This window comes from Cheilinus undulatus, linkage group 23 (assembly GCF_018320785.1).
Source record: "Cheilinus undulatus linkage group 23, ASM1832078v1, whole genome shotgun sequence".
NCBI lineage: Eukaryota > Metazoa > Chordata > Actinopteri > Labriformes > Labridae > Cheilinus > Cheilinus undulatus.
In genome coordinates this window covers 21,919,916-21,935,003 of record NC_054887.1, presented here as the reverse complement: position 1 = coordinate 21,935,003, position 15,088 = coordinate 21,919,916, and the positions used below count along the sequence as shown (strand labels likewise).

At 39.0% G+C, this 15,088-nt stretch overlaps 1 protein-coding gene across 3 annotated transcripts in view; it reads left to right on the top strand.

Annotated features, from left to right (window-relative positions):
- The window catches only part of anks1b (ankyrin repeat and sterile alpha motif domain containing 1B), a 360,504-nt gene that overhangs the window by 142,112 nt on the left and 203,304 nt on the right, over window positions 1-15,088 (top strand). For all 3 annotated transcript variants that reach the window (XM_041780709.1, XM_041780708.1, XM_041780710.1), the window contains 3 exons: window positions 2,004-2,079; window positions 5,090-5,191; window positions 13,202-13,324. In XM_041780709.1, the coding sequence (XP_041636643.1) occupies window positions 2,004-2,079; window positions 5,090-5,191; window positions 13,202-13,324 (301 nt within the window). The remainder of the gene's footprint in view (window positions 1-2,003; window positions 2,080-5,089; window positions 5,192-13,201; window positions 13,325-15,088) is intronic.

Here is a 15,088-nt window from a genome sequence, read left to right as displayed (position 1 = left end):
TTGTCAGGGAGCCAAGCGTGAAGGATGCGACGGTCTCAGCATATGTATGTTGCTGCATGTGGGTTTTTTTTGAAGCGTGCACTTTTAATCATGTCTATGTAAAGGCATTAGTGTGTATTAAGTTCAGGTTATTTAATGTCTCTGCTGGTTATTTTACCTTCATGCAGGGTGAACAGGGTAGCATATGCATTATGTATGGAGGCATTATACTCAGAAACACAGTGTCCCCTAGAGCTCAAGTGTTAAACTCTCATTTTTATGGTAAAGTTAATTTCTTTTGTGTTCCTTTAAACTGTAAAGACACTTGACCTTGATGGTAAGGCTGTCAAAATTTTGGATTCCTTTGTAATTTACTGTATTTTACCTGTTTGTTGGGATGCCCTGAAACAGAAACCAGTGCTGTAACATATCACCACTGTGACTGGTAGTTTTAAATATCAATGTGGCACCTTCCTCATGTGTGCTCTAAAGCACAACATGTGCATTTAACCCTGTGATGGTGTTGCAAAAATCCATTTTGTGGCAGAAATTATACCAGTAACAGAAAGTACCAGAATTTACAAATAACTTCAGATTTGAAAAGATATTTCTAACTAAAAGCTGCCACAACCAACAGAGGGATAGCACTATCTGAATTGAACAAATATGTTGGAAATGTGCTTCCGGTTTGCTTGCAATATTGGGTGCCAAGAACCTGTATCTTTGTTACCATGTTTTTGGAATCAGGCATCAGTTTAGTTTAATTTTACTAGTCATATCTGAGTATGAAAATCTAACAATACCTCAAAGGAAAATTTGTATTTATATCACAGTGGCTTAAAAGTACATACTTAATGTGTGGTTTCAACAATCAAGAGGGAAAGATGATTTTGATGAGAGTATTGCCAGGAATAAATGAGTCTAAACCAACAGCTGTGCACTAATTCAGCCTTTATAAAGGTTGTAATGTTCTGTTGTTGTCTGAACTGTTTTAGAGAGGTGATGAATAAACTATTATCTGGGCATGAGTGAGTGTTGTGCTGTTTCACTGTATTGCATTATACAGTGTAGTGTTCCCCCTCTTTCATTGAACGTATGTATATAAATGAGGGTAGTGTTATGATTTATGGAGAGAATTTATAGCAGGGCTGTTTTATGAGAATACATTTGTTGCTGAATACAAACTGGATTGTGCAGCGCTCTCTAAGAATATTTGGACACTCAGCCTAATGTTGCACTGTGAATACAAACTACACTGAAGTAAATTTACTTTCTCTCACAAAAATATTGTGTTTCTTTGTTTTAACTCAGAAATCATGTTTGGAGTCAGTCAGTAGTAAAAGAATGAATTTGCATATCTTGGTGGAAGTATCAAAAGTTCAGACAGAACAGCTTGTCACTACACTCAGGACAAACTGGAGTACTGTATTTCATATTGACATAAAACCTCAACACCTGGTGGCTCTAAATCAAATGTGTTTTCCTAGCTCCTCCCACACATGTACCTAAACAGCAGCTCTCTTCTCTTGCCGTGGCTCCTGAGTGTTGCTCGGTCAAATATGGGCTTGTTGGAATAATCACCTCTCTCATCACTGCTGATCCAAGATGAAGCACTTACCAACACCCTCCCCTCACTGGTTTCCATGTGTTGCATCATATCTGTATCAGTAATATCCCCATTAGAAGCTCTGCAGGCTGACACAGGCCGGGGTTTCGTAGAGGAAAATTGGGACATTTCCATCAAGGCTCCCCCTGCCTGTGTAATGTTCTGAAATCAGCGAGGCCTCACACTGTTTGCAGGTGAGGGAATGTGGCATATTTGTCTCACAGCATCTCTTTCACTATGAGAAAAAGGATGATATGAATCAAAATATTCCTTTCTTGGGCCCATTTAATCCTTGTGCTTTTTTTGTAATGCCTTCCGTGCTCTCAATCCACTTGTGATTTGGTGATGTCTATTTTTGTCTCACTTTTTCAATTGTTAAAGTGATGGAATATTAACACACGCACTCTCTCTCTTTCAGACCGAGAATGGCAGCGCCCTCCACGAGGCAGCTCTCTTTGGGAAGATTGATGTAGTTCGCCTTCTGCTGGACTCAGGTGGGCCTATAAATGTATCCTTGTAGAACAAGAATGCAGTGAATGTGTTTGTTTTTGTGTGTTCTCTTTGTTTTCCTGCTTTTTTTAAAACCTGTGGCTGGATGTTCCACATATTTTTGTGGGTTGAGTTGGCCTTCAGGTGAACTCGTGGCGTTTGTCTGCTCTTATTCAAACCTGGGCTTGCAGCTTTATTTTTTGCCTTTTTATTTACTTTATCAGGAGAAGGTACTGAAAGTTCAACAGGATATGAGGATTTTTTGTTTTATTTCAATTATGTCACTTAACCTTTAACTGGGTCAAAAGCTTGGGTGATAAGAAGAAGAAAATAAAATTGAATGAATTGCCAAAACAGACAAATCCTCTTGTTTTCAACCTCAATAAATATTGTATGCTCATAAAATATGCATTTTAAGTCTTGTGCTACACTGCATTGCATAGCGGTGTGTGTGAAGATGCTCTAAAATTGATGACAGAGCTGTTAATGATGTCGGACTAATTTGGCTAACAACGAACGCGCACATATACTGTAAACCAACGCATACATCCTCATGTGCCATGGCTGGCATGGCGGGCATGGGGCTGGCACAGCAGTATGGTCTTCTCTCAAGTCAAACTGATTAATGTGGACACTGGCTATGATATGATCCATGGCAGCATGAATTTAAAAACACTTTAATTCTTCTTTTTTGGGTGTAGATCAGTGATGAGAAATGATTATGTTTATTAAAATCCACAGATGCTGCATTCTGCAGCAGCCACACCAGGCAAAACTAAAACCATCGAGAGGTTATTAAAAAATTAAAAATGTGAAATGTAGATGTGGAACACTTGTTGGTTATTTTGGGGGCTGAGGTATTCTGTAACTTTTTATAAGCTTCCTGTATAAAATGAATTCACCATACCATACCATAAGCTTGTTGTCTATTTAGGGAAATCAAAACATTACACTTGACACTTAAAAAAAAAACTTTTTATGTATAGTTTTTAGATAGAACACAATTGCTGGTACAGTAAAGAAAAAAGGAAAAACAAAAACCAAAGATAAACTACAAAAAACAAACAAAAAAAAAAAAAAACAAATAATCAGGAGGTCTTGGACTGGTCCAAACTTTAAGGTCATCAGTATTGCCTCATTCAAATGAGATATTGTACAAAAACTTGTATTTACTATACACACATATCTATGTATGTATACACGTACACCCATATACATACTCATGCTGAAATACATGCACAAGTGACAGTTATCAAAGCACCTGTAGTTAATTGGCCAAATAATTGTTCCATTTTTCCCACTGTTTCTCTCCAGGATCTTTTTAAATATGTATGTATAGAATAAGTCATCTTTTCCAAAAGATGCAGCTCTTTTACAATAACACTTGACACTTTTGATTCAATAAAAAAAATCCCAATCACAAAAACCATCACATTCAGAGCAGATCAAGCCTCGACAAGGTTGTCCTTTGATACCACTGCCACCCCCTGCCACCCATTCTCCTTTTGAATATCCTGTTTCCTGCAGGACTTCCTGTGGTTGGCCATGTTCTTTTTGCTTCAGTTTTATGAACATCCTGGATCAACATTGGTGGTGCGCTGCCCTGATCCACTGAACTTTAATTCTGCACAGCCACTCATACATCATGTGTAGATACTTCAGGGTGGGTTGTAGGGTGAAGCAGGATGTGCCACCAGTCTTTGATTGTCAGTCATGAGCTACACAGAGAGAGACAGCAGAGGATGACTGATTTTTTTAACCCTTGTGTTTTCTTTGCTTTTTCCTTTTAAGATTTATTTTGGGCATTTTTGTGCCTTTATTTGATAGATGAGGGACAGTGGATAGAGTTGGAAACATGGATGACAGCAAAGGAGAGACATGTGGTAAAGGGCCTCAGGCTGGATTTGAACCTGGGCCATCCGCGTACATGGGGCAGGCCTTAAACCTCTAGACCACCTGCACCCCACCCTTGTAATTTCTTTAGGTCAAAAATGGCCCACCCATATCTTAGTAGTCATCATGATTTTGTTTTGTATCTAAAATCTTACTTTATACCCATCTAATGTTGTTTTTTATATACTGTTTGATGGGAGTGGTGTTCATATTGGGAAGGAATAGTGTTTGCAGCTGCAGCTTGCAAATCTTCAATGTACAGTGGATAAAAATACACAGTATCACTACATTTGCAAAACTAGTTTGATTAATCCCTACAGTGCATTTAAAGCCCATTTTTGCACACACTTTGAAGCATTAAATAAACAAACAAATATATCACTGCTAATATAGGACCCTCAGACAAAGCCTGTTTTGCAGTGTTCCCTTTTTTCACTCTTTATATTCACCGAATGGTCATAGGATTGGAAAGTAAGCGAATAGATTGAGTAACTGGTTGTCTCTAAAGCTTTCTTACTGATTTTTTTCATTTTCTTCCGTTCCTATCTGACAGTACTGAGCGGAGTGACAGGGCTTAAATTTATGTTTCATGCTGAATTGAATTTGTGAGCACAGGAAGGGATTATACGGGCTTACAGTCAGGTTAACTGGGACTGAGAGTGGAAGAAAGACTTTGTGGGTGTATCTGCCTCCGTCAGCAGCATGTGCCTGCTTTTGTCTGAGTGTCTTGTTTTAATGTGTTCTTGAATGTTTCATTTTTCAGTGCTCTATTCTTTTGGACTGTAAAAACAAGACAGTGTATGTACAGTTTTTTTTTTTTGAAGAGAAACTCCAATGTAAAACTTGACAAAACATTTGTTTTCTGTTTGTCAGACTGTCTTTATGAATTAATAAAAGTCCCATCTTCTTCCTCTGGTGACAGCATCTCATTCATCTTTTGCTAACTGCAGTTTGTCTCTGAGTTAGTGTATAAGATGTACTCTAAGTCTGTTAGCGCACATGTAGTTCAATGCATAAAGTAGATTTATCTTTTAAATATAGTAATGGGTGTTATGGTCTAACCTTTGGCCAGCTGTTCTTGTATTTCATTGCTTTTATTGTTTTTATGTGTTTGTGGGTCAGATATCGACACAAATCTGAGAGACAGCCAGGGGAGAACAGCTCTAGACATCCTGAGAGAACATCCTGCACAGAAATCTCAGCAGATCACCGCTGTTATCCAAGGTAAGACACACACTTACACACAAACACACATACCTAAGACGGAGATAAATTTCTCATATTGAATTGGGTCATTGCTGGAGAGAGAGAAAAAAAGAGGACTCATGTACAGTCCATGTAGTACTACATAATAAAAGTGGAACATTCACTATTTACTGCTTGTCCTTCAAGCCCCCCACCATTGTTTTAAAACACAGGAGTAGTTCAGGAGTGCCCCTGCCCCCATTCCACCATGTGTTAACAATTTCATAACTTCTAAGGGTCACATATTTTTATATCATATAATTTTTATATCAATCATTTAAAATTGTTAAACTCTTAAACTATGAAGCAGAAGGGAGCATGATGCTCACTGGGTGTGCATCTGTCATACTGCTTAATAACTACATCCATTCCTTAGGATGTGCAGTTACATGTTCAGGAGACAGCTGAATGAGTTTGCATTGCCCAGTTCACAGTGCAGTTTAAGCTTCTGTCACTGCCTTTGGGCTTCAAGATGAATGTCACTGAGGCTAAAAGGGGGAACCAGGTGTCTTCAGACGTAACAACAAAACCATAACAGAGGCAATAATGCGATAAGCAGCACCAGTGAGTGTGCTATGTACTATGTACTATCTGGGTGTGCATACCTGACTGTTTGTTTGTGGAGCTCCTGCTGTGCCGCTCTCAGAGAGCATCAGAATGCATCGTGATTTGACAGACAGGGGCACCAAATATCATGCTGTTGCGGTATCAGTACTAATGTCTGTGCTTAGGAACGACCAGCACTTAAAAAAAAAATTCTCAGAGGTTGATTGGACAAATGTTGTGCCAAGACTCATTGAAGTAGTAGGCATGAGCAGTAACAGTAAGTAACGCAAACTCTTCAGACAAGCGCTGTTGTAGTTTACGAATAATGGAGTTAGTTGGTGGATAAAACTCATGCCTACAACCTCATTGTGTTTTGCACTTCTCCCACCCTTCCAAGATGGGTTGGGAGAAGTGCAAAAACATCTTCTCAGCCAAGAAATGCTTCAGTGTGGTTATTTCCTCCTTGTTAATGAAGTCCTGTCCAGATCTGATTAAAACTGCTGCTAAAGCTACAGCTAATCGCTCCACCAGCAGCCATTGTGTATACTAGCTTACAGTACAACTCACTGCCCATAAGTTTAGTAAATTTGCACCAAAGCAGGTAGGGAGAAGAGCGATAAAACGTCTTCTCCATCATGAAGAGCTTTCAGTGCAGTTCTTTGTTCTTCTTTTAATCAAGAAATGTGGCTGAGGTCTGATAAAACTGCCTCAATACTACAGCTCTGTCTGAGCTACCAGTCTCCAGTACAACTAAACTCCACCAGTAGTGACTGACTCTTCCTCCTGAAAAAGATGCTGATTGGTCTGGTGCGTTCGCAGACCTGGCACAATCATTTCAGATTTGAGCTTTATCTACTTGGCGACAGACATGGAATCTGGCCAGTCCATTTGCTTTGCAAGGCATAATGCCAGCAAAACTTCCTTACAGCGCTGTGAAAATACAGCATGTTTCAGAGTAGATGATTTTGTGCATACTTTAACAGATGAAAAGTTACTGAAAGCAAAATACATTTGCAGAATTTACAAATTTATTAACTTGTTCAGTAAAACTACAAACAGATGGGTAACACTCATACAAAAAACATCTCTGTATCAATAGAGAGATCTGCTGATTGTGAAAGTTGGGGGTATGTGCTATTAAAGATAGAAATACTCAATCCTTTATGTCATGTTACATTTATACAGGTTTTAAATATGCATGTTAAACTCTCTAGAATGTCAGATGTTTTTAGCTTGTATTTGATGAGCGGGACATTGTGGTTGTTGTTTTGAGCGGACGTGATCCAAGTAAGAAATCTTGATTTGCAGGAAGTTTATTCTCTGTTGTAGAAACAATGGGAGCTTCTGTTCTGTATGTGTTCAGTTGCTAGACAACTCAAGCTCTGCAAATGTTGTCCTTGAATCATTATAACAGTGTTCTTCACATTTCTCTTCTCTTTTCTTTTTGGTCCAGTTAGATCGTGAAAAGTGAGTTAATTTATGATTGGCTGTAATTTGTGACAGGATCCAGAGCTGCTGAATAGTTTAATGAAAGAACAGAATATTTTACATCTATTCTATGCTGAAATGATTGAAAGTAAATACCTATACAAGTACTGTTCTTGCTAGTTTTGAGTTAGACTGTTGTAATAGTTGTACTGGAACACACTGTACAGGAACATCAGGGCCTCAGTGTGCTATAGAAGGACACAGATTTTATTATACATCTTCTTTTTATTACTATATCATGGTTGTCATCCTCACATTCACATTCAAAGCCTTGACATAGAGAGGTTCCACTTTTATGAGGTTTAAAACCCCCATTTATGATCTCACGGCACTGTTTACATCCATACATACACACCACGCATTCTAATCTTGGTAGTAGTAAGGGGGTAAAAGAACAAATATGTCCCCTTTTTTTTAGTGGAAAGCAGAGAGTAGGGAAACTTTTAAAGTCTTTAAATGTGTTTTGATATGCTGATACTTTTTTTTTTTTTTTGCATAAATCAATTATTTTTCAAAGAACTGATAGTATGGGAAGGTACCATAGCTTTTCCAATGACATCTTCTACTTCGGCCACCTTGATTTTGATCAACACTGTGGGATTTTTACTGCTTTCTTATTATAGTTCTGGTATTGCGGAACCCCAGCTCATGAGAGCTCTTTGTTGAGAGAGGAAAAGTATGATTGTGCTCTTTGACAGGGCTAGAGCAGTTGTTCTTCATAGCTGATAAGTCTACAGAGTATATTTGACTAATCAGGACATTATTTTATTAGAGAAATTTGAATTACCAATTAGGGCTGAGCAATTAATCAAAAATTAGATTAAATCGCAATATGGCCTGCTGCAATTTTCAAATCGCAGAGAGTGCAGTATTCCTTTAACCTGAAATTTGTGTCAAATAGCAGGTTAAAACTTTTTTTGCAGTAGAGATATTATGCATTGCAGAACAGGCAAACATCCACAGGCAATTTTTTAGAATAGTCGCAAAAATCCTACTTTTCTGTATGTTTTTCTTATTAGATATGAGAATGACATGAAAATTATAACCCCATTCAACACATCAATTACTATCCAATTTGCAATATGAGTCAAAATCATCACAATTAGATATTTTTCAAAATTGTTCAGCGATAGTTTTATCCAATATTGTGTTGTTTATAATATAGAATGATTTATTGCTTGTGTTTGTTGGAAGAAAAAAACACAATATAAGGAACTTCAGAAATAATCACATATCAAATAGCAATTGCAATACTGGGGAAAAAATCGCAATTAGATTATTTTCACAAATCGTTCACCCCTATTACCAGTAACATGTATTTAAATGCTCTAAATATCAAAATTCAGTTATTGCTTGTTTCTGAGTTAAAATCACAAACAGAATCAGATTCATTGTATACTACAAAGAAAAATCAACAAATCAGGACATTTTAGAAGTTAAATTAGGATGCTTGTCCTTGTTAAACGCACAAGAATGTTAACTACACTGCCAGTGCCCTCTGGAGCTTGTAGGTATCCCATGTTTGCTCATCCAGCTGATGTCTGCCCTGTATTTTAGTACAGAGAGTGCTGTGAAGTGTGGTGACTCCATCTTTGACTTCTTCCTTGTTGATTCTGAGGTGAGGCCGGGGTTTGTCTTAGCCCCTATGTTCTTCAGTATATGTGTGAACTGGATAATGGGGCAGGGAACTGTGGAGTGTCATTTGGTGATGCCCAGATCCTTGATTTGGACTTTGCTGATGATACTGTGATCTTGCATTGACTGCAGATGTCCTTGTGGGGGCTCTTAACTTACTGAGTGAGGAGGCTGAAATGTTGGGAATGCCTGTCTCCTGGGAAAAAAAAAACAAAAAACAAAGACCAAGGCATTTAAGGATGCCTTTGACGCTGCTGTGGAAGCTGTGGAGTAGTTCACCTACCTTAGCAGCGTTATCCGTCAGCCCCCTAACTGGCTGAGACTCAATTTAGTTTAATTCAAGTCAGTACAACTCAACACAATGCAATTCAAAAAACTTTGTCCAGGTGGGATCAACCACAGACTTGGACTCACACATTGGGCGATGGGTTTGCTGGGCAAGGTGATGTGGTGCTCACGGTATCTGAGCATACGGACAAAAGTTAGTCTTTCGATCCTTGGGTGGAGTGGAGCAGCATGTCCTTGCATGACTTGGAAATGTCTAGTGGGAGCACAGTGTTATGGGCTCAAGGGTGTTTGGGGTTAGATGATGGTGTTGCAAGTTACTTTGGTGGGGCTTGATCGACAGGATGCACAGCTGAAGGCAGGGAGTAATCATGGTCCATCACAAGTAAGCTGAGTGAGATACAGCAACAAAAGGGCAGATTCCAGGAACAGTTCCAGTTTCCCTATGTAGCAATCTTTAAAATAACATCTAGTGTTTTATTCATGGCAAAAATAAACATTTAGTGTGAGTCACCTTTGTTATAACGGCTGTAATGACAAGACATACAACATTACAATTAATAAATGAAGAATTTTATCAGGCGTTGAAAACTAATGGAAGTATTTGAGTTAATGCATGTGCTCAATTAAAAACATATAGAGCAAAGAAGTAGGCATTTTTCAATCACTGTAATTATTTCAATGTAAAAATTCTGCAGATTGTTTCTTTAGGGAATAATTTAAGTAATTATTGACATTTAAAATAGTTGCTGATCTCTGTCAGTTTATAAAGTTTTTCAGCTCTACTTTAAAGTTGAACTAAAATGACTCTTAGAGAAGTGAGCGAAGTCACAACTCTACTTCAAACAGTATTTTTTCTTTACTAAAAACATCCCGACAGTCTATTCTAGAAAGAGAAATAACAGCATAATTTTAGTTCTGTCACTTTCTTCCTCCAGACTTCCTCGTCTTAGCTTACCACCTGTCATTAAAGCCTGTTTTTTCTCATGTTTACTGCAGTGTTTTTTGTGTGTGACCGATGATTGTTAGTGTGAGTTTATTCACAGTCCCCAGAGAGCCAAAGATTCCCCAGATTGCACCTTCTAAAGATGGCACTCTCCTGAGGTGATTATGAGGCTCTGTATGAACGCTGTAATCTGAGGTTTGGAGGCTCTCACTATCTGTCCTCGTGTGATCTGTGGGAGTTTGTAAGGCATGAGTTAACTGATGATTTAAAGAGAGCCAGAGATACTGGCAGACAGAAATGGAGAGCTGGAGGGATGAGGAGAAGATGTCAGAGCTTAAATTAACAGAAAGTTGGTCTTAACTTGGAGGCAAAGATAGAAAGAGAAACACACACTGAATCACAGGAATGTTACAAATTGGCCTCAGTTGGAAAATAACAGACATGGAGCTGATATGAAACCAAGGAAAAACCTAGTGAGTAAGACATCGGGCAGTGCTGAGGGGTTTCCATGTTCAGATTTTCATGTTTGGCACTCAAAGAATCTGGTCTATCCAAAGAGTGGCACGATCAAGAGCACAGCATCCTCTTATTTACAACAAAGCTGCAGATCATCATTCTCCGCAGAACAACAGAGCTGCTTACCAGATAATTGGTTTGATCTTACTGTGCATAATTTAACCCTTCCTTCCAGCTGTATGGCTGTCATCAACCTGCATTCTGTAGTAGAACTAGTGTTATTGGTTCTACTAGTACCAGCAGTAAAAGTCACTCCTTTCCGGTATCACAAATAAATCACTCTCCCGCCTCCAAAAAAGATTCACTTGTAGTGCTAATACTACTAGTTTTGAGTTGAACAGGGGTAGTTAGTATTGGCATTGTTGTGGGAACACTTTAACTAAACACAGACTCGACAACCCTGGTGAAGTGTTGGCTTCTGCTGCCCATCGATCAGCACGGTGTACTTGTGGAGACAAACAGTAAGGATTTAACTCGGATGTAGCGACTTCTTTGCTGAGTGCTAATCCTTTCTGTAGAGCACAAGTATCCTGTGTTTGCTTCAAAAGGTACTGGTACTACTGTAAGTACTAGTACTACTAGGAGTACTCATAGACTGTTGGTTCTAGTTTTGAGTTGTCTTAAGTGGAACAAGTATTACCAATCAAAAGAGAATCAAAAAGCAATATGTAGTTCTAGTGCTACTTGTAGTAAGTACTCATGAAATCATAGTGCTAATGGAAATTTTGGTCGTTGCTAGTACTGCCAGTAGATGTAATTTCATTCAAAAGAGAGGGAAAATGCCCACCACGAATACTAATAGTGCTATTATTATTACTACTAATCATACTTCTAATATTGTTGGTAAATGAGTTTTATCAAAAGTTTATTAAAACTTTAAGATAATGCATTTAAGTTTTCTTCAACAAATATAACTTGCTTTTAGTGAGAAGTGTGAATTGTTTGGAGTTTAATTTTTTTTTTCTCAGCAATATGAAACAATTGCATCAGTTAAATAATTTGACATAATTGATGTTCTGAGATGTATTGACTTTTATCCATCAGATGAGTTGCAGTGTTTTGCATATAAAATAGGCTTATTTTTTTCCCATTTGTGAATAAATTTGCTAATTAATTCACCTAAATTACCATGCAATAAATTGTAGCAATTCAGTTGCCCTACTGTAGGATACTTCTTGTATTTCTCCTTTAGGGGGTTTGGTAATGCTCTGAGGATCACTATCAGTGAAAGCATGTTGTTGACTGAATAAGGATTACTTTTGCACTCCTTTTATCGGGAAACGCTGCCCCCTTTAGGAGGTGTCACTACATTACAAAGTTCAGTTGACTGAGAAAAAAAGTTTTTTTCAAGTGAGTAGAAAATATTCAAAGATTAAATGCTGTTAAATCTTTCAAAATTTGCTGCTCAAACTCTTTCTGACTTTAAATGATCATACATGTTCAGTGAGCCCTTTGCTTTTACAACTAAGACCACAAGACATCAACTATCAGAGATGGAAACACTCAAAGACACTACTTGTAGATATTTTAAATTTCAAAATCCACTTAATAGTAGATATCAGTTTGGAAAAGCAGCCATAAAAATGTCATCTCAGAGCTGGAAATGAAGAGGTTTGGACTTGAGCATAAATAGGAGACTGAATGTGTTTGTGAGAAAGAAAGAGAGAGAAGGACACAGCTGTGACTTAGTAAAAAGATCAGCTGCATGCCATTTCCTGTTGGAGAGGAGACAGAGGACAAACCCACTCACACATAGACACATGCAGACACACTCCCAGAGCCAAAGACCTGTCATTTACTCCTCTATAATAGCTGAGGGGCTTTGTGGTTGCCACAAGCACCTAATTATGGATAGATAATCATTTCATTTACAGCACATGACTCATCCCACTGTTCAAAATCATTCACTTTTTTTTTTGCCAAACAGTAGCTTCTCATAAACTACAATGCAGCACGGTATTTCAGCTACACATCAGTTTTTAAAATAATCTACTTAAGGGGGATAAAACTATCAAAGCGTTTCAATCTCACCTTTTTGGCTCATATTCACTCACATACTCAGTTTAATTGTATGCAAATGTTGTTGTGCATCATGATAATTGAGCAAAATGTCAAGCTTCATGGACGTAGAATGATTCCCAAACACTTCCCTGACATTAATAGGTTTCCTCATTAGGCTTCAGTATGGAATCTGCCACTTTTTAAGCTTGTTTGTGCATTTTTTATCTCTTCAGTTTACATCCAAACACCTGAACTGGCTTTTCCCTCCCTAGTTTATCCCCCGCATCATTCTCCTCTCTGCTGTTATGAACAGCAGTAAGCTCTATTAGCTGAAGCTGTGAAGTGTATTTGCCGTGCGGGGACGAAAAGTGAGAATTGAATGCAGCACAAGCTGTTTACCATGCTGATGGCCATGCTATTATATTGAACCAGTGCCTCTGAAATGCTTCTCTTTTCTTCCCGCTCTCTTAACCCCCATCACTTTCTCCTTCAGTTCTTCTTCTGCCTTCCTTCTCTTTCTGATTTTACTCCAAACACTACTCACATTTATCACTGCTCCTTTGTCTCTGTAGAGTACATGATGGACAGGATGGAGAGGATGAGTCTCATGGAGGAGCCCGTCCGCAAGTGTCCAGTCCCTGCACCTCGGACCTCTGTCCCCTCGCCATCTGCCTCCCCCTCCCTCAGACACAAGAGTGAGTAGACCCACATATCCCATGACACAAACATCCAGTGTTTCATCCAAATATGCCTGTAAATAACATAATTTATCTTCCTTTTTTTCTATGCACACTGTTTTATCATTTACAAATACACTATACTGCCAAAAGTATTCACTCACCCATAATTGAAATCAGGTGTTCCAATCACTTCCATGGCCACATGTGTATAAAATCAAGCCCCTAGGCATGCAGACTGTTTCTACAAACATTTGTGAAAGAATGGGTCGCTCTCAGGAGCTCAGTGAATTCCAGCGTGGTACTGTGATAGGATGCCACCTGTGCAACAAGTACAGTCGTGAAATTGCCTCACTCCTAAATATTCCACAGTCAACTGTCAGTGATATTATAACAAAGTGGAAGTGATTGGGAACGAAAGCAACTCATCCATGAAGTGGTAGGCCACGTAAAATGACGGAGCGGGTTCAGCAGATGCTGAGGCGCATAGTGTGCAGAGTTCGCCAACTTTCTGCAGAGTCAATTGCTACAGACCTCCAACTTCATGTGGCCTTCAGATTAGCTCAAGAACAGTGTGTAGAGAGCTTCATGGATTGAGTTTCCATGGCCGAGCAGCTGCATCCAAGCCATACATCACCAAGTGCAATGCAAAGTGTCGGATGCAGTGGTGTAAAGGACGCCACTACTGGACTCTAGAGCTGTGGAAGTGTTCTCTGGAGTCACGAGTCGTGCTTCTCCATCTGGCAATCTGATGGACGAGTCTGGGTTTGGCGGTTGAAGGAGAACAGTACTTGTCTGACTACATTGTGCCAAGTGTAAAGTTTGGTGGAGGGGGGATTATGGTGTGGGGTTGTTTTTCAGGAGCTGGGCTTGGCCCCTTAGTCCAGTGAAAGGAACTCTGAATGCTTCAGCATACCAAGAGATTTTGGACAATTCCATGCTCCCAACTTTGTGGGAACAGTTTGGGGATGGCCCCTTCCTGTTCCAACATGACTGTGCACCAGTGCACAAAGCAAGGTCCATAAAGACATGGATGAGAGAGTTTGGTGTGGATGAACTTGATTGGCCTGCACAGAGCCCTGACCTCAACCCGATAGAACACCTTTGGGGATGAATTAGAGCGGAGACTGAGAGCCAGGCCTTCTCATCCAACGTCAGTGTGACCTCATAAAAGTGCTTCTGAAAGAATGGTCAAAAATTCCCATTGCCATGCCTTCTTGTCCAATATCAGTGCCCTACCTCTTAAATCCTCTAGAGAATGAATTGGCACTAATTTCCACAAAAACACTCCAAAATCTTATGGAAATCCTTCTAATTTAAAAAAAAGTGGAGACTTTTGTAGCTGCAGAAAGGGAGCCAACTCCATTTTAATGTACATGTTTTTCAACACAGTGTCAAAAGAGTTCTTGCTGGTGTAATGGTGAGGCGTCCGAATACTTTTGTCCACATAGAGTATATCTTCATTTCAAATTTAAAATACTACCAAACCACTCTAGTCCTACAAGACAGTGTTGATGCATTCTGTTGACTATATTTGTTTTAATTCAGGTGTACACCAGCATGGCAGTATGTTAGTAGCCATTAATTGAAACTACAGTGACTACTGGTGGCAGGGGACTGTATTGCAGTTGTCCAGAGCATTTGACTGGGATTGCAGGCCTCAATCAATTAAAAAACATTTCCTGTTCAACTAGTGAGGGAGCTGTCTTTAATTATTTAAAGCACATCTCTTTACATGATTAAATTACTTACACCATTGGCCCATGTGGGCTTCGTTAATTC